The sequence below is a fragment of the Micropterus salmoides genome, unplaced genomic scaffold, assembly GCF_014851395.1.
Source record: "Micropterus salmoides isolate LMB-PRFRI ecotype aquatic unplaced genomic scaffold, ASM1485139v1 Ms_hic_scaffold_5, whole genome shotgun sequence".
Lineage (NCBI taxonomy): Eukaryota > Metazoa > Chordata > Actinopteri > Centrarchiformes > Centrarchidae > Micropterus > Micropterus salmoides.
In genome coordinates this window covers 12,499,559-12,520,356 of record NW_024044237.1, presented here as the reverse complement: position 1 = coordinate 12,520,356, position 20,798 = coordinate 12,499,559, and the positions used below count along the sequence as shown (strand labels likewise).

The 20,798-nt window shown below is 41.9% G+C and overlaps 1 protein-coding gene across 8 annotated transcripts in view; it reads left to right on the top strand.

Annotated features, from left to right (window-relative positions):
• The first annotated feature begins 2,655 nt into the window (after positions 1-2,655).
• ablim3 (actin binding LIM protein family, member 3) overlaps positions 2,656-20,798 on the top strand; it is a 46,514-nt gene continuing 28,371 nt past the window's right edge. For 7 of the 8 annotated variants that reach the window (XM_038700082.1, XM_038700081.1, XM_038700083.1 and 4 more), the window contains exons 1-2: positions 2,656-3,123; positions 10,313-10,450. In XM_038700082.1, the coding sequence (XP_038556010.1) occupies positions 3,111-3,123; positions 10,313-10,450 (151 nt within the window). In that variant the 5' untranslated portion in view covers positions 2,656-3,110. The remainder of the gene's footprint in view (positions 3,124-10,312; positions 10,451-20,798) is intronic. The other variant, XM_038700076.1, reaches the window with a different exon arrangement.

Sequence of the window (20,798 nt, the reverse complement as noted above, 5' to 3'; positions counted from 1 at the left end):
GTGCAGGTTCATTCCAGTAATAACACATATCACGGGATGTTTGCCTTTATTGTAGATTAGGGGGCACTGGCACCTTTGCAGACAGTGACAACACTGCGTTGACCTGACGGCCTCCTTCCCCTCTGACTTCAGTGTACAGGAAGGCCAGCTTCCTGTTTTTCTACCCCATCAGTTTGGAGGACAAAAGCACAAACCAGGATTGACACAGGAGCACAATCAGCACCCGGCACACGTCAAGCACACAGGGCACCCACCTACATAGTGTCACACCCACACATATACCTCTGATACTGATCATAATCAGCGTTGACCTGGGCCAGGTCAGTACATGATGCAATAAATAATATCACTCCAGGGAGTCCAGGACACTAAAAATGCGGCATGTCGTATTTGATTTACCATACACGCAACATTAAGAGTTCTTTATATAAATGTGAACACAAATCCTGCTACAAGCTTACAATGTGAGTTTGCTGGACAAATTGAAAAAAAAGAGGATTCAAATTTGGGACACTGAGGTTACATGGTACAAACTCTCTCTGCCACCATGGCAGCGCACGATGAAGGAGTTTTTACATTGTTTTTAATCATTTGTAATCCATTTCTCTTTCAGCGATTACCTCCATGTTGTTTTACAAAGATTAAAAGACAAAGAGAGAACATCATGTAAAACCATTCAACTCCAGAACCAAAGACTGTAGGGGGCAGAGAGAGAAAGAGAGAGAGAGGCGCCTCTCACATCCCGCCATTGTCCAGCTTCCTCCAGAACCAGGGCTTCCTCAGGACATGGCACAAGGCAGTTGGTTACTTTAATAAAAACAGCACACAAATACACACACAATGACCTTATATACCAAAAAAATTATCTACACAGTCAGACCTGACCCTCTACAACAGTGAGGTACTAAAATGCACTTCAACTGCCTGTTTGTTCCTGCTTTAAATAGTAATTTTCTTCTGTTTTAAAGTCTAATAAGTTTTAATTGTTTTCTCTGTAGTCGTTTAGACCTTTATTTTTTATGAAGCCGTTGACTTGTTGCATTTGACCAACTTCAGCTGATTTTAAAGGTGGTTTAAGTTGACTAATGACTGAGGCTGCTTGGAAAACAGCAGTTGGGTGTTTCGCCATTAGATGGAGATCTTTCTACATGAATACCACTGAACCTATTGAATGCAAACACAAGGCTGAGTCAGACTGCACAACAGTTCTGCTAGTCATCATACAAAGTCAAAGCGTTGGGGCCAACTCAAGCGTCTGCCACAAGTTTACGTGCCAGTTAGGGCAATTACTGTGATTTCACAACTATGAAAATAGACTATGTGCGTCAACAGTTAAACAATTAACCTCTCCACAACAACAGCTCCTCCGTAAATAATCCAATTAACTAATTTGCTTACGTCGACTTTCCAGAAGAGGGCGGTGTCATAACAGTTTTAGCAACAAGCCTTGACTAGCTGCAAAAAAACAAAACACCCAACAAGTCGTTTCATAAAGCCTCCCCAGAGTCTTTGAATCGATTTGCTTCAAATGCTCTATTGAAAGATTAGTGATCCGTATTGTTCTGCCCAATTTCAAAATGACTCCACTAATTCTTAAATTAATTTAAAATGCTTCAGACATTGTGACTCTCTGTCTCAGCCCTTACCTACTCGTGTGAAAAATGAATTATGACTGAGAATAATGACTTTTGAACTCTTAACACTTCTTTCAGTGTGATGGATACTATAGTTTCCCCATAGAGTTCACGGCGGCCCAGAGTGACGTCGCTTCACCCAGGATGAGCATGAGAGCAGTCAAGTCCCCCGCAAAGAGGCAGAGCAATACCGGAAATAAAGCATCGTTGCTTAAATAATGCAATCATAGACATTTTGTTAATTGTTAATCGGCCTCTAGAGCCAAGCGACATCAAGTAGGCTGCTTAATGTCACTTTTATACAGGAATATGTTCTACAGCAGTGGTTCTCAAAGTGGGGTCCAGAGACCCCCAATGGATCGTTGAGGGGGTTCCATGTCACCTGCAAAAATGGGAATAATTTACTTTCGTTATAATTCCATCCATAAGTAACACAAAACACAAAAAGTACATAGAATATATGGCTATTTTGATCATGGGTTTCATAAATCAAATCAAATTGGGTCTGGGGTCTAATTTGTGTCAGGTTATGGGTCCTTGATGCGAAAAAGTTTTAGAACCATTGTTCTACAGTATACAGCCTGTTTGGTGTGAGATAATCTACTTTATATCGAAAGAGCTATTGAAATTAAGTTGTTTATAAGGGGTTTTGTTTTAGTCTTTTTATAAGCCCTTATACCCTAATAATAGGCTACCTGGAATTAATAGGTGTTTCAAATATATCAAGTCAATGTGCAAGTTAAGGGAAAAGTTGTGTAACCCTTAAAATCTATTTAAATAGTTAGTTAAGAATTTGATACTTTCAGATAAATGGACACATTAAGGGATCTTAATCAACACTTGATTTAGATTAAGGTGTTTGGCATTAAGGTGTGCGGGCTACGATAAGTAGGCAAATGATTTGAATGCATAGACACAGTAAATCGCTTCACAAAAGAGTCACTTTATTTTGAAAGTACCGGCCGGAACAGGTGCGCCGTGGCTGTGTTGACAGTGTGTGAGAGGCGCGCGGTGACAGCAGCAGCACACCGCCAGGGAGCGGAGCTGGAATCAGCCAGGAGCGAAAATGTGAAGGTGGAATCCGTTTGAGCGGCATTGTGTTGTAACTGGCAGCTGTTTCTCTTTGGGGAGAGAATAAAAAAAAACCCAACTCAACCGAAATTCCCACACAGCAAGAACAGGAGCTTTATTTGGATTAAATCATCACTGGAAATAACCCCTCTTTATTTTTCCCCCTTTTCTATTGCATTTTTGTGCCTCTCTTTCTGGCTCTGTCTTCCTTCTCAGAAATTAACTGGAGGCAGTGTTGCGGAGAGTGAGGAGCATCGTTTACGTTTACTGGATGTTCGGTTGTTTTTTTTTTATAACTACACCATTAGGAAGGAGTAAACTGTCCTGATCTGAAGATTTCCTCTCGCTTTATGGGATTATTCTCGACGAAGAAGCTTTGTTTCAGATAAGAACACATTGGGCATCATGAGTTCCAGTGGTAAGTCCATCCTTGCGCGCTTTATCTCTCCACTTGAAGCGCAAGGACAATGCCTATAAATGAGAGCAGAGATTTGAACTACCATTAAGCAATGCAATAGTAGCATGTATGTGATGGTAGAAGCTATAGAAAGTGCCAACTTTAATAAGATATACACCAAGGGGGATGGAAATGATATGAAACATGCCTTTGAAAATCATATGAACCAAGCTCATATTGTATATTTGGAGCAGGTTTGGAGAGGATAGGAGAGCTGGAGGTCAAAGTAGCATTTGCCCTGAGTTCACCCATAGAGGAACATTTTAGGGATTCTTCATCCAAATAACAGCTGTTGCTTGGGCCTTCCCAGTGTCTGCTTCTCTTCTCTGTCACTCCTCTTTCGTCGTCCTCTTGCCTTCCTTATCCTCCTTCACCACCACCAGTAGCACATTTGACCTCTCTTGGGAGACCACCCAGGCTCGTCAGCTGTTGCCTCTTCATAAAAGTCAACCTGTTAGTTCTAGCACATTGACTGCAGGAGCAGGAGACCCTTGAGGTAGAGGTCTCTGACCTGAACTGCTGTTGGTCTGGTGGAGTTTAGCTCACTGTGATGCAGCACATGATGACAAATAAGTCTGACAGCCTGAGGGCTTCTGTCATACTTACTCTAGACTGGCCCGGGGGCTACCATGATGCTAAGCTGACCTTGTGTCAGCTGAGTGTGACCCTGATCCTCTGTCAGCTGAATCAGGGCTTTCCCTGTACGCTTGCTGGTCAGCTGTGGACTCGTGCATGCCTGTGTGACTTTGTTTACAAGTTATCACCGGCTGATTCCGTAAGGCAGACCGCATGGCTCTCCAAGACTTTTTAAGAACCCGTCCCTTAGCTGTCAGTAAGGCCATTTGAAGTTGACGCGCACTAGGTGTTCTGTGATCTGTTGCTGTCATGTGCCTCCTGTCCTTCCTCCCCTTGTCCTCTGTGTCTACACTAGGGTCCGGGTTTTACTGCAACATTCATAATCTAGCCTGTCATTGTGTGGCTCTACATTATTCATCCAGTGCTCTTAACTCTCTGGTACCTACCAAGCCTTGCCTGGCTGCCAGTTCCCGTTCGAGGAGTGGTGCCGTGGCTGCCAGTTCCCGTTCGAGGAGTGGTGCCGTGGCTCCTCGCTTGCTGAGAAAATGTGTAAAATTCTTTTGTTAAGCTTCAAGAGGCTTTTCTCAGCTGATGCAGAGGGGGGATGAGCACAGGCAGCCAACATGTGGAGAGATGTCACAAGCTCTTGTGATTTAAAAGAATGCACTCTGGCAGGAACTCACGCAAACACACACATCAACAACATGTCAACCAGTGGTATACCGTCTGTGCGTGAGTATGTGGGAACCTGTGTGTGCCTGCATTTAACTGTGTGTTTGCGCGTGTCAGCATTGTCACAGCAGGCAGACAGTGGGGTGACATGTGTCTGTAGTCCGGCTCTAGGCATAAAAACACAGCAGGCATCAGAGCTCTCCACTCCTCTCCTCTCTCCCATGCCTGCAGTAAGTCAAACATATGTTCCCCTCCCGCTCTCAACACTCTTAATGTCTGGACATGCATGGGCCTGTTAGGCTGTGCTGTGTGCGCTGTGTGTGCATTGGGTGTGATAGCCCAGAGGCCATCAACACACACAGAGTAATTACACACAGCTCTGACTGTCTGTCTTCATCTTGTGGGCCTTCAATCTCTCATGGTCACTGGGTTTTTTATGTTTGTGTGTGTGTGTGTGTGAGTGTGTGTGTTTGGTCAGACTCCTGTTTTCTGCCTGGCTGGCGGATAAGGCAGGACTGTGGGTGTAGCAGATACGTTCCTGGTGGAAAAGACCTTGCTGTATATGTATTAAATGCTCACTAAGAAATACTGATGATGCTAATTCCCTCAGAGTAAAGACACAGTTTTGCTAAATTTGCCTAACTGATAAATGAGATTTCTGAGATACAGTTTGTGTGTTTCAGGGGAGTGATAAAACACATGTTGATCAATATACTGATCATTGAGCTCAGGGACCTGAGGGGATCTGCAGAGCCATACATCACAGGCAGCACCGACACCTTCTCTCCTTCTCTCTCATTCTCTCTCATTCTCTCTGAGTAGCAGAGAGTTCTAGATTAGATAAAATACACCTGAAAGGCATTTCCATTTTGTCTTTAAAAAGACATGTTGCATCTCATGCAACCTAATGATTAAGACATATGGTATGAATGCATGATAAGTATGGAAATCAACACCAGCTGTAGTTACAGTCTCCCTGAAGTTTGGTCCTTTTTGCTGAGCTAGTCTCATGTATATTGTAGGGCTGGTCCTAATGCCATTTTTTGAGCTTCGAAGCTTCGTTAGTAAGCAGCAGCAGCATGGTGTGTGTGTGTGTGTGAAGGGGGTGCCCAAGTGCAGGACTAAGAGAGGAGACTGGAGTTAGATAAAAGACGAATATTTATTGCAGGGTTGAAGGGATGAGATATTCAGCCGGGAAGAGTGAGGCACAGCGGAAAACTAGATGTGTGCAGAACCGGGTTGGTGGCTGCTTTGCAGAGCAGGGGGGAACTGTAGCTGAGAGTCCAGAGTGTGGGAAGCTGAGCCGAGCAGGTCCAGAAGCAGAATACAGGAATAGTTAAGCCAGGCGGGGGCAAGTAGTTATAAAGATACAACATCTTGGTCTGGACCAAAGTGTTTATGTATGGACAGAATGATCCAGTGAACCACTGGCAGTGTCCTACATAGGCAACAAATAAGTGTTTAAATATAAAGGACAGTACTAGATTAAATGATGGATATTTTCTGTGCTGCTTCGATGTCAGTTGTGTTTTGGGGGAGGTATGAGTCAGAACAAGGGTAGACAGGGAGGGGTTCCGTATCATATATGATTCCTGCTCTTTTGCCTCATCTGGTGAACAGTCCAAACCAGAGCCAAATACCATTTATCACTCAAGAACAAAGGTGGGAGACAAAGATGCACAGATGCAAACACAGATGCTGGGATGTGCACCTGAATATTCACGTACACAGTCATGCACAACTGCTATGTATTTACAGCCCAACACAATATGAGGCACATGTTTTTCTTGTTCATCTGCAGCTACAGTTATTGTGGTTACTACACTGGTGTTCACTTGGATTTGAACAGGATACTGCATGGAAATATCATTCAGTGGCCATTTAATCTCTAAGCTCTTTAAAAAAATCTAATTTTAATTAATAGAATAAAAAGAGCACTCAATCTGCCTAAAGTTACACCATTGTGGATATATCCTCAAGGTTGCCATCTCCGTGACCTTGGCTTCTGGTAGGACTGAGTGATCATTCAGATTGTCAGTAGCAGTCTGACCTTTCTCTCTTTCCATAGAGTGACAGAATATTTTTGATACCACTGGATACCTTCTTTGCTCTGATGAATGCTCCTGGCCACGGTCTGACAGAGACAAAGAGAGATAAAGAGAGGGGATGGGGAAGGGGAACGGCAAGGAGACACCTGATCATTGGCTGCATTTGATTACGGGCAGGGAAGACATGGTGTTGCTTTGTTGTGACAATGTATAGTATACAGTGCTGATTTTATAGTGTATTGTTCCCATAAAATACAAAGGTTGTTTTAATGCATGTTAATTTATAGGGAAACACGAATGTAGTAATACTGATGATTCTCTTCGCATTACCTTGTGAAAATGTAAGCTACATATAAGTGGCTTGGTGTGACTGGGTTGAATTAGGCTTGCTTTAAACCTGACTTAGACCTGTGGTCTCTGCACACAACATGCTGATTTAAAGTTGTCCCAAAATCTATGTAATGAAATAATACAACCGATAAGCACACGTGTGTCAAAAAGAACATAAAACTACAAGCAAAAGTAAAACAAAAGTCAACTTTGATTGTAAAACAATTTTTTTACTTACTCTTAATAATTCATTTTAAATCCATATCATCTTTGCATTGCTTCTCTTTGATTCCTACTCGTCACTCACTGATTTCCCAGCATCCCTTGTGACTGAGCTCCCAGCATGTTCTTTCCCGGGGCTGTCAGGTCAGGGGCAGAAATAGTTGCAGCCTCTCAGTCCCTAGGGATGTTGTCGGCCTCTCTGACCCTGGCCCTGTTCTTATCACCTGTCTGCTGGAGGCCTTATTTTCCCGAGGCGCTCTCCACTGATTTGCAGTCAGTGGATTACACCTGTAGTCTTGTGGCTATCATTAGAAGAATGACTCAACACCTCAGCATGTGAGAGGATGGAGGATTGTTCAAGAACTCTGTAATGGGTTTAGACAGGGAGGGCTTGGCTGCGTTCAATGAGAATGAACGCTCTGACACAATTTGATAGAGTTACATAATGCTTCAGTTCAGAGTACCTGGATTCTCTGCTGAGGTGGAGCTTTTTGTAATGCACATTCAACAAGTTTAGTAAGCACCTCATATATGCACTGCACCCCTGTCTAATAATCCTACTTCAGCAGCTTGCTTGTTTTTTTTGTTTTGTTTAGTTTAGTTTTTTTTGGTGGGGGGTTGTTTGTAAATATTAATAATAATACAAAGAGTACAGCCTAGATGTGCTCTATATGAAAAGTGGAAAAATATACTTCTGCAATGAACTGCCACTATATAAATACATTTCAATTGAATTATAATATATGTTGTTTCGTGTACAACTTTTCTTGGCTGGGCTGTGAAAGCAGATGATGTACTGTGCCAGAGTTTTATTTTGGCTCAATTTGAGAAGGTCAGCGTTGTAAATAAATGTCCTGTGTGTTTCCAGTTGGCACAGGCTTGCATGTACTGTCATTAGTTCCCATTATCTCTCATTCACACCTGATGGGATCAGTGGTGCTCATTTGTTTTTTTACGACAAAGAAAGATTGCTTTCCTTTGCCTGGTCTCTCTCAAACACACACACACACATACCCATACAAAACCCCATTTCCAAGGGAGTGTCTTTATTTGAAGCAGTAGCTGGGAATTTATCAGGCAGGGTAGTGGGTCCCGCTGGTGCTGCCAGCATTGTGATGGAAACAATGAACTAACAGAGACTTGAGTGTGGGAGATTGGGAGTGGGACATAATCATGCTTGCATATTTCCAGTACCCACACTCCTGTCCTGAGCAGGAAAATAAACATACATTATGACTTTTTGCATCCGTGCTTCATACTCAGTACATACTGCAGCCTACACTGCATATACTGTCATCAAACTCGGAGCACGCAAAGGGTGCTCGGGCTGTGAAGCGTGTAAGGCTGTTAGACTTTTTAAGTGCTGCGTGTCCATTGGGCTTCATCCAGTGAAATGGAATCAGTATCTCTGTCATACCAGCACATATGCTGGTGTGGCTCTGACTGAAGAAGCAAAGTCCTTCAGTCAGCTAGTCAGGTAGGCAGTAAGGCCAGCTGGTTACCCTGCCATTATACCCCTTCCACAGAGTGTAGGACCACTCAGATGCTCCTTGAGAAAGATGGAGCAAAATAAGAACCCAGCTGCTCTGGCACAGTCTGAGTATTTGGAGGCTAGTTGTCTCTGCTCGTGGATGCCAGCGAATCTGTTTATAGCCTTGAGGAGAAGATGGACCATTAACGAGCCTGTAATAGCCTAAGAGGTCTTAGATAAATTCATTTTCTCAACTCATTTAAGATCAAATTAATGTATCGTTTTGACCTTTTTGCTCGTGAAAGCGTTTATTCCATTAGTGTGAAGGCCATCTGTGAGAACTTGCCTTCCTGACAATGTGAAATAGCTGTCGGGCTTGAAGGAGCCTGACATGGAAGCTAATGCATAATAAGGTAAGGGGATCCATTCACTTTCTAACCTGACGCAGCAGTGTGTGTGTGTGTGTGTCAGCCTGTATGAGTGTGTGAAAAAGAGAGACAGTGGGAGAGAAAGCCTGGAGCTTACATAGGTGTCAGACCTCGCAGCTTCAGAACAAGTGTTGACAGAGCTACACACTGATCTTATTGTGTGAACTGCATACAGTACAGTCTGTAGTGTACTCAGAGCCCCTGTTCCAGTGATAGATTGCTGCATACATTGGAGAAGCCTTTGAATATGAAAAGTTGTGTCGAGCTTAATGCTGAAATCCATTTTGAATTAATGCAATGTTATTATGTCCAGTAAAGTGGGGCTACACTCACTGTGGTTGGAGACTTCATTCTGTGCTATTTAGAAATGTTGATTATGGTTTGTCGGGTCGTGTCTATGTTATTACAATGCTGATGTTTAACTTCATTAGTAGGCAAGATACTGTATTTGTTTCAGTCTACATGATTGGCCAATTATATTTTTATTGTGTACCAGTTAAAATAAGGTGAATCTATTTGTGCTATGATTGTCCAAACATAGCTTAGCAACCGCAGGCCTGTCAAGCTTTGGCCTTCTCTGCATGTTGAAACGGTGTACATGGAGCTCTAGTCAAAGCAATATTGAGTGTATAAAGAGTTTGGATAGTGTTTTTTTTAAGTCTCTCTACAACACAAGAGAAGAATAGAATTGGAATGGATCAAACAGTGTGTTAACAGCTAAATAGAATACTACCTACAGTAGTAACCTAACACAGCATTACTTCCAAAGCCATGTATATTTATTTTACATTGGGTTATAAGTTCTGTTAAAAATAAGCCTCATGCATGACTAGCACATCCACTGTGTGTAGTAGGCTATTTGATTTAGTGGATTTGCGCTCCAGCAATTCTCAAACTTGGGGATGCTGACTTTTCATAGGGACCTGTTAGCTTTAGCCTCATTATTTTAGCAAAATGTGTGTAGGCCTACTGTATGTAGCTATCAAATGGACATTTGAGATAGTTTTAAAGAGCTTTTGTTTTAAGACAAATCAACTTGAAATATTATATAGTTAGCCAGAGACATAATTTTCAACCAACTGATGAAGCTAACATTAGTTTAATTAGCTAGGTATCTAATATGCTTAAATCTGCCACAGACAGTTGTCATTTCAGCTGGCAAAATAGACTATTGTTAGTTAGAAATGAGAAGCTTGCTTTTGTCTACCACTGTCAGAAAGAACCCATTGTTTAAACAATTACTAAGGATTTCAAGTGGTAATCCTCCACCGTTTTCATTTTAAATTGCATATGTGCACGAATGGAAAGCTTCACACGCACAGCAACACTAACTGTTGCTTGGCAGACAGTCAATTCAGCTTGAACACAGAAATACAATCCTAAATGTTCCTTTTTGTCTTCAGCAGCTTATCACCAAGGTTCTGCGGGCAGTGAACGAAGTTCTGGACCAATCCGGTGCCAGCGATGTCGGGAAGCATGCAAAGGAGAGGTGGTACGAGTACAAGACACCCATTTTCACGTCAAGTGTTTCACCTGTACCGGTAAGACATGAACCAAATCCTTAACAACACCACAGACAAACAGTTTTAGGGATCACACAAACAGGTGGGATTCAGATTCCAGTAGTACACTAGAAACAAGACACCTATCTTGGTCACTGCCTTCCATATACATGCACACACACACACACACTGTCACATATACGATGGATCCCCTCGTTCATCCATCTCCTAGTATACATGCTGAGTGCTACTATTAGCCCACAGTGGGGATTTAAACGGATCAGAGGTGCCTTGCAGGGGACTTAACCTCCTGCTAAGGTAGCTTGTTAATGCGCTGCCAGCTTGGAGTGGATTTTCCCTCGGTTGTACACTGTGGTAAGACCATCTCACCTAGCTTTTCAGTTCTACAGGTGAGCACTGGTGACCTACAAAAGATATAGTGGTGACATAATCTCACACTCACTTACAACAGGAATAGTGTGTCGTGTGTTTCTCTTTTAGAATGTTTGGAATGTCTTAAGAGGAATCTACTTGTGAATAGCCACTTTAATATATGGGTTCTGTAATGGTATTTATAGATCTGTTTAAAGGTTAATTAAATCATTCCATTCCAATTCCCATTTTATTCACTTGTTGTGGACTGTGCAAAACACTTTGCAGGAGTTTCATGCTGCAAGCAGTTCGCAAAAATAAAAGTGTAAAAGTTAGGAAGCAGATGATCTGACGAATGGGATAGATTTTTTTTTCCTTTGACAAGATCGCAAAAAACAACCTCTCAGGGTACTTTTCATACATGAAGCTGACATGTAAAATTGCCAGCACATTTGCTGAGTTTAGTGCAGTTCTGAAAGGGGCTTATGATAGTCAAGTATAAGTATAAGTATGTGTGCATGTGGAAATTAGAAATCAAAGAACCGAGGAATGTTATTTGTCATGCTGCTGTACGGCCCGGAGCAAGTGTTCTCTGTATTATGTTAATAATGCCGTTTCTAAAGCAAAGACAGTCAGTCATGGGTTACTTTCAGTCATTTGCACACGACTTTAAAAAAGCTACCAGCTAGATTAAGAAGAAATCTGTACTCAACAGTAATCAAGTCATAGCCATTTTTGCATAATTATGGACTTATCTGACATAATTTCCAACACATCTTTCCCACTTCTCCAGGAATCGTTTTCTTTCATGGGATCAATTGAGTTATGTTAACATTATGTCTATAGCGGTCCTATAATAGTTCTCTGATTTACTAAACATCTATACACAAGTTGAATAGAGATAGGTAATGAGAAATGCACCAGTATACTACTTGACCACTTGAGTGAAATATTCAGGACCTGACAATGTTCCCAGTAAACACTGTCAATTTAAAATGTTTTGTCACTGCCCTGCAATGGACTGGCGACTTGTCCAGGGTGTACCCCGCCTTTCGCCCAATGTAACTGGGATTGGCTCCAGCCTCCCGCGACCCTGTACGCAGGATAAGCGGTTGACGATGAATGGATGGATGGATGGATGGATGTGTCATATTGTCAACGGAAAACAATGAAATAATTTAATGGCTATTTAAATCATTTTAGTTTAATAACATTCCAAATTTCATCAAATAGGCATACTTTCTAATTTTTATTTGAACAGATTTATTCCTGATTATTTCTGTTCAGTTTTACATATACTGCATTTCATTCCAATATCCATCTTAATAAATCATTCAGTCCCATATGCATGTACACAGAATGAGTGAATTAGTGCATCCTGCTGGCAGCTTTTTTCACTTGTTTGAAGAAAAACTTTTCATAGTCAGTGCTTAGAATGACTGAAGATGATGTAGGGTACTTTCCTGGGCAATCTTTCAAAGCTGTTTTTTTATACAAGTCAGGTCTTCAGCAGCTGTTGTCGAGGAAAAGAAGCAGAGTAAGTTGTGTTGTGTTACTGTATGAGCTGCACTTACACTGTACTTTTGCACAGCACAAAGCTGTGCTTGCAGATAAACTCACTGAAGTCTGTTCATTGGAGGGTTGTTTTCACATCTTCCCTACATGTAGCCATCACGCACATGAAAACACATGTATACAGTGCACACATACACACATGCACACGGGCATATGAGCGTGCACATCCATACATGTGTGCACGCTCACTGTGGTTGTAAGGGGTTGCTGTGGTAACGGTGTGAAGGGACACCCTGGGCCCTGGTTGGTGGATATTCTCAGCATCTCTGTTGTGCCATTAACCAATCGAGAGGCTCTGTTCTGTGCCCCAGAGAAAAAAGGGGGGTTAACACAGGAACCAAGCAGAAAAGAGAAGAAGAAGGGGGATGGGGGTGCTGTCTGTGTCGCCTAAACATTACATCATCACTTGAGTGTAATACCAATTGGATTCTCACTTGCTCGCCTTCCTTTCCGTTTCCCCTCTCACTTATAACAGCCGTACAGTAATGGAAAACTGTCAAAGACCATCATGTTGAATACAGCTATCAGACAGCCCTCCCCTCTCATGTTCCAGAGAGTTCTCCACATCCCGTGAGGCAACGGGACACTATTGTGCGGCCAGACTCTGCCACATCCCTTCCCATAATATGCTGTCCTGTATGGGCCTCTGCACAGCCAGCAGTTTTCTAAAGCTTTTATTGTTCAGTGTCTAACCCCCCTCACACACAAACATGTTATATGTTCTTTTGAACTTCATAAACTCATTCATTCTCTCGTCTCTGCATTTTTCTTCCGCTTTTCATTAGCTGCCATGTACATTTTCTGAGGCTGAAAAGTTCATGAATGCAGTAGCATGATTTAACATTGAATTTCTATATATCCCTTCCATCTCTCTGTTGCTTTATCTCTCCCTCTCTCCCTTTTTCTTTTTCCCTTTCTTTCCTGATGACAGTCACCCAAGCATGAAATAAATTTCTCATCTTTGAACAGGATGACATTGGCATGCGGGCTGTGCAGTTTAGAGGCTAGTGGCTAAACTGTATTATACCATTGCACCAGAGTGACAGTTCACTGTCAGCAGCCAATTGCCTTATCTGTCGGGTGTGTTTATGAACTCAGTGACTGGTGCTTGTTTCAACATTTGATTTCATTCTCTGTTGGACAGTTTTTTTTTAGAGAATCAGCAGGTTATTGACCTTGACTAATGATATTTTGTCCATTCATTTCCACTGGAAAACCATGACATCATTACCCCCCCCCCCCCATTTTTCCTCATTCTCCTCTTTTTCCTTCTTTACTTGTCTTCATTTGTCCTCGAAAGGGCTGACTATACCCCCTTGAATAGATCATGCAGTCTTAAACAGTCAGACGTAGAGTTATTTTGTGAGCACACACATTCACTAAGCATGTCAAATACATCCATCCATCCGGTCCATTATTTCTTCTCCCTTGTTCTCTTTTTTATCTTCCCTCTGTCTTTGCTCACATTTTTATAAAGCCACATTGCCTTCTGGATCCCACATTATCATAATACCTCCCTCATGCATTAGTCAGACGCGGAACAGATCACTAATCATGTGCATTTAACCTCTCATTTGAACCCATTATACAGCAGCTGATTATAGCATGAAGAAGCAACAACGAACGCTACGAAAATGCTGAAAACAGAAGAAGCCAGCTCACAGACTGATGCATCAACTCTAGACATAGAGAAGGCAGTGCGAGTGTATGTGTTTGTGTGTGTGTGCGTGTGTGTGTGTGTGTGTGTGTGCGCATTATGTGGATGCTGTAGCAGCGGATTGTACTGTATGGATGATGTGGAAGATGTGGTGTTGTATTACCAGCAGACGGGCTGACTCGTGCATACTGGCCTAATGACATAGTGACCACATTTACTCCGCCTCTGAAGGGTAATTGGCACTCTTAGATTCCAACAGAAACAGTGGGGCCTGTCAATGGCACGAGCGCAAGGCTAACACACACATGAATCACACGCAAAGGCAAAATGGGTACTGTTTTCCCATGCAGCCAACTCGCATGCTAACAAAAGACACAGAGGCACAGAAACAAATATACAAGCGCAGACGGAGACAGATGCAGACACATACACACATTAACTGTCAGGCTGCTCCCAGTAGTTATTTATTGTCTGAGATAAAACAGATTTTTCTCTTAAAAAAGCGCTAAAGGGAATAGCAGATTTCCACAGGCAGGTCAGATAAATACTTGACTGCTCTGCTAATGCTCCATTTCGAGCAGGTATTCTCACCATGGCTTTTGTAAAATTGCAGTATCTTTCTCTTGTTCTCTGCAGACCTGTTTCAAGTCAGTTCAGCCTCCTTTTGGAGGCCATTAGCCCCCCAACACTGAACCTCCGTGTCAATAACATCAACCTACTGTTCTTTTCTCTGATGGGAAAGGCTGAGAGGGGAAGGAGGGAGAGGAAAAGACAAATAGCGAGAGGGATAAAGAGAAATACAAAGAGAGGTTATGAGGAGAAACGGAAAAAGAGACACATCACAGGAAAAAAGTGGGGGCTGACAGGGATGGGGAGCTTCCTGTAGCTATAGCAACCGCTGGTACGCTGGTCCAATCACCACACTAGTGCCTGGTTGCTAGGGAGAGATTCCGGCGGAGAGAGAAGGGAGCACGGCAGGCAGCCGCGCTTTCCCCCGACGACTCTCAGGATCTGGGATAGATGACAGGGATTATTCCACTGCTCGTCTCTCTCACGTGTCACCGTCCGGAGGGAATTTCACACACTGATGCCCAGCTTATTGTCTTAAAGTGTTTGTGTGTATGTGTGTGTAAAATTATGTGTGTATACAATAGTGAAGTGGAGCTGCTTAAGTGTGCAAATGTCAGTGCTTAGTGAAGGATTGATATCTGAATGATAAAGAGGATCGTTAAGCGGAAAACCCTGCTGCGTTACACAAACACACACATACGCACACTAAACCAGTGCATCTGTACATATAGATGAGCTGCTTTTTTATTGCTTAATACAATGCCCCGTCTGTAGCACTTTGGTTATATCTGTGTGTCTGAGATCTCATTCACACCTATTTTCCCCTCAGCTGAGTGTCTTATCAGCCCTCAGAGGGTTAAAAGCTGAAGGCCTCAGCAGCTGGGCTGGTCTGCTGGTATGAAGGGACTCCACTGGGCCACCATCTGTCTCCATCAACTACTGCAGCCAAATGCTAGGGGAATCCTGTCACTCATGCACGATTTCTCTCTGCTTTAGCCTTTAGCTGCCTCTCTCTCCTCTTGCCTATTTCTATGACTACCTTCTTCTGTTGTCTGTTACTGTTTTTCTTTGCTCTAGGGATGGCAATGTGAAATATCTCAACAACTATGAATTGCCATGAAATTTGATATAGTCTGACTTTTTCTTATATTTTTGGTTTGAACTGAAATATCTTAACAACTCTGAGGTTGGATTTCCATGAAAATTTGATACAGATATTCAAGGTCCCCAGTGGATGAATTGAAGGAATCTAGTGCCATCACCAGGTCAGAATGTTTCAAGGCTTTGGTTTATGACCAGAACTAATGATATTCCCATCAGCCTCAGCTTTTGTTTAATAGAGCCCGATAAGTTGGTGTGCCGATATTATCGGCCGATATGAGCTAATTGCATGTTTATAACAGCAATTTATTGTTTATAACGATAAATGACAATTAAAAAATAAATGGAGAGAGGAGTGTTGTCGTTGCATACTTTGTCCACTAGAGGGTACGCCGCAATTCCCTTGTTGGCAACACACCCACAAATCCACCACAAAACACAGCAATCAGCTGAAATAACCAGGTGCAGTTTTGTTCAAAATAGTATTTATAACAGAAAAAATATTTAATATTTTTAAATTGCATTATGTCATGTTGTCTTGGTGAGGTGTCATAACTACACATAACACATTCTAGGGAAAGTCTTTGCTTATGTTATGTGTTTCTGAAAAGAGGAAAAAAAATAATACTTACGTAATATCAGATTTTAAAATCCCCAAATACCAAAATTGGTGTTGGTTTAAAAATCCTGTATTGGTCGACCTTGTGAGTTTAGTGTTGATTAGCAAATTTTAGCATGCTAACACACAAAACTAAAATAGTGACATGATGAACACTGCACATCCGATAAATATCAGAATGTTAACACAGCTGAAAGCAGCATGCCTCATAAAGCTGCTTGTGTGGATGTGTGTGTTTTTGCTGCACTTGTCTTCCTGTCTGTCTGATCGCCTCCTCTCCCACCCTGGGATTTGGCACAACTTGAGAAAACACATTATTTACTCTTGAAGTGTATCCTCCTGTCAGAGGGGCTCAGTTCCAGGGGACAGGGGAGGGCAGATTAGCTTGGGCCCCACGTTGGTAGCACAGATGTGGAGGTGAATAGGTGAGCACCTCCCCTGCTGAAACGTGTCACTGCCCCACTACATACATACACGAGTCTCTGCTAAACAGTGGCTGCCTCTATTATCTTGAAAAAGCTTTGAAAAAGAGCATTATATGGGCAGCAGCACTAAAACAATTAGAGTGTGCAGCGGGGCTACTTTGACATACTGTACAAAGCATGTCCATTTACTTAATAGCACATTATGAAGACCAGTAGCATAATGAGCTCAGGGAAGAGTCAGAGTGAGTGAGGCTGGGGTTGGGGGGGGGGCACTGTGAAAGAAGGGAAGGTTGCATGGAAGTACAGTCCTGTAGTGAGATAAAGAAGGTGCAAATTGAGATAAAGTGGAGACCTTGTGCTCTGAGCCACAAAGATTTGAAAGCGTCTTTCAGAAAGACAGAGAAAAAGAAAAGTAGGAGGCGGGGGTGTCAGCCCTATTTTGGGGTTCCGGCCTGGGCTGACTTTGAGAAGGGAATTTTAATTGCGTCTGTTGGCTGCAGATAAATACCTAATCATGTGGACCCCCTGTGGGTGCCTAATCAGTGCGGTTCTAATGACCACAGCTGCAGACACCAGCCTAAATGCTAACCTCTAATCACTAGACTTGTGATCTTTAGATGCTAACTTCCTGCGTTGCCAAAAAGAGCTATAGGATGGAGAGAAGCAGCATCTTATAGTTTCCCTCATTAGAGCGCCACTCAGGGAAAGGTCATAAAATGAGCAAATAGATGAAATGAAGTCTTTGATGTAGTTTAGTCTCGCAAAGCGGATTATGTTTGGTTTAGCAAGCTAATGTATGATAAATCTGACTGTGTCTCCATGAAAAATACATAGTTCTCATATAAACAAAACTTTTCATTATCTTAGGAATTCTACATGACTGTTATTTCCAACTGTATGTGCTTTCCCATGAGTAGCTACAGTATAAAAATTCATAGGACAGTTAAACAGACCAGGCCGGTTCTACTTTGGTTGTATTGGGATGTTGTTTTTATGGGTGGGTGTCTACACCATGTGGTGCTGGTTGTGCAGCTGTAACCAAAGCCTTTCTTCTCAGAGCCAAGCTAAGCCACGTCTCTGCAGCAGCAGAGGCACCAAGCTCTGACCCAACTCCACCCACTGTGCTTGCAACTACAAGATGTGGAGGGAAGTTCTGCTTAATGCTTACAACTAAAATGAAAGAACTTGAAAAGTAGAGGGCCTGCTTGAAAGTAAGCTGTGAAAAAGGAAGGGTCTTTAAGACAAGTTTGAAAATGGTAATTTTTCATAGCTCTAAAAATTGTATTTACCTATGGGTCTATCACAGTCCCCTTAAACAGATGCAAAAGAAGATTCCTAACTTTACTTTATTTTATTGTACTTTTGGTAGGACACACTTAATTTATGTATTAACACCAAGTTTTCAATGATGCAATCTGTAGTTTAATCTGAGCATTAAAGTAGAGTTTGCGATGACTTAATTCTATTTAGTTAATTTATTGTCATAAAATGAAATACAGTCTTGTCATTCAAGATAGTGTGGTCTGCTAAAATAATTTAAAAATATACAAAATATAACTTTATGTTTTGTGTAAAATTACGAAATCTGATTTGTACATTTGTAACAATACCAATAGTTGTGATTGGAAACAAATCACCGTCCTATACATATCTCCGTTATGTATCTCCAACGTAAATGCTCTGTACTTGTATAGCGCCTTTCTAGTCTTTTACACTACATTCATACACTGAGCCTAAGTGCTCAAATGGAAACTAACATTCACACTCACTCATACACTGGCGGAATAGCCGCCAGGGGCAATTCGGGGTTCAGTATCTTGCCCAAGGACACTTCGACACGCAACCAGGGGGAGCCAGGGATTGAACCGCCGACCTTCCGATTTCATGAGCTCTGATAATGCAATGCAATTTCTTTAGCTAATCCCTTGGATTTATAAATGGTTTATTTATCTTAAGAATACATAGTTTTCTTTGGACAGTCACCTGAAATATATATAAGTGTGTATGGTCTGTGTGTTTTAGTCTATGAATATGCAGTATGTGTGTACTTGTCAAATGGTGGTTGAAGTGAAGACTGCGGTTGTGAAAGTATGGTTGTAACTCTCCAATTGATTGACAGGTTTATAAATACAAGGAAAACAGTAACTAAATCTCAGTTAATGTTATTTTAGACTTTAAACGGTTTGTTTATGTCTGTAATGTCTGCAAACACTGCAGTACATCACAGCTATATACTTAGTGTAGTTTACAACGTCTTACTGATGATACCTTTAATCAGCTTTAGTACATTTTACTTACACTATTGCTAGTATATTGAGAACCCAACAAATTAAATATGAGTGAGCATTTAGTTTTCATCCCATTTAAGTGAAAACTTGATTTCTAATGTTTCAGCTAAATGTTTTTGCTTCAAACTGATTAAAACTTATAGTTTCATCACTGACATGATTTGTTATTGACAGCCACCAGTTCAACCACAACAAAACCACATGTGCCATCACCAGCCCCACATCACTCAGACTAGGGACATAGCTGTCTCTAGGGCAACTGTGGAAGGTTTATGTCTCCAATGGCAACTGAGGAAGGGGGACGTCCTTTACAATGCATGCAGCCAATCGTCCAGTCAGAAGAAAACAACATGATTAGCCAGAACCGGTGAACCATTCAGCCAGCCCATCCAATCCAGTCTGAGCAGATCCAGTCAGCCGATTTTGTCAGGTGTCCATATGCTAATGAAATACATTAGGCTAATTAAGCAGATTCCAGTAATTTGAAAATCAATCTGGGCGCAGATTGAAAAGCAAGTCAGTTTGAAAAAAAAAGAGCAAGGCAGAAGAGATAGTGAGAAAGAGAATGATTTTATTAAATAATGCAATGGACTTTTCATTTCACGACACAATGATTTAATTGCTATTGCGAATAGTTTAGATGTGGAAATATTTACTCTCCCATTCCCCTTTTCCATGAAGGCACCAGATAGCCTGTGATTTGGGTTTCTGGTAGGAGCCTTAGTTAGTCTGGTTGAAAATGCAGCAGGGACACTTTTTCAAGCTTTGTGCCATTATTCAGTGGTTCTGGAAATGTGGTTTGCACACACACACACACACACACACACATTTTTATGAACAGGCTATTTTAAATCTTCTGGTTCTGGTCTTCCTAATGCATCCCCTTTCCCTCATTCTTTGCGTTCCTCCCTTCTTCTGCAGCCGCCTTGCCTTGATTCCAATGACCTGTCACAATGATAAAGATCCATCATCATACCTCTCCACACTGTCCCATTTCATCATCCTATCACTGCATACGCACAGTGCCATCTCATCGGGGATGGATTTATGTGTTTCCATCCTCCTGTGGGAGCCGAGATTGTTTTGTTTTTAAATGGGGGCTCATTGATCTTTTATTACACCATTAAGTCAATACGCTTCACTCATAAACAGCTTGAGATTAAATGAGCCCCTTTGAAGGGTTTATGTGCTTGTGTCTGTGTCTGTCTGTGTCTGTGAACCCTCAGCCTGTCGGCATACACTGAAAACTGGTGGCTAAAGGGAGCCAAATTTAGCCTGTAGAAGCAAGTCTCACTATAGAATTGCCAGGATGAAGCGATTTATTAGCATATACAGCTTCATTAACTGTGGCACAATCCTTCATTTACTGGCAGTGTGTTGGAAGCTGTTTTGAGCATTGTCAGTTGGACCTGATATACAGTAGTTAACCTCATGAGTGGCAGTTTTTCCTCGTAGATTATATTTCCACTTTTTCATGCTATGATAATGGTCAGTAGTTTTGGCTTCAGTGGAGAAATAGAATATGTTTTCAGGGGTAATTGTTGCTGCATGTGATTTCTTTTTTAAAACCTCCTACAGTCATATGAATAACCAATTTTAGAAAAGACTTTGGTTAAAGCAGTTGAAAAAATGCATACAGACTCAGGTTTGATCAAATATAAATATTTCCTTCAGATTGTCTGTATTTCTGGTGTTTTGGTGCTCCAGTGCTCCCAGGTACAAGAATGTGCACAATATTGAGTTGTGGTATTGGGGTGGTGATGGGGCAGTGGATCTGGGT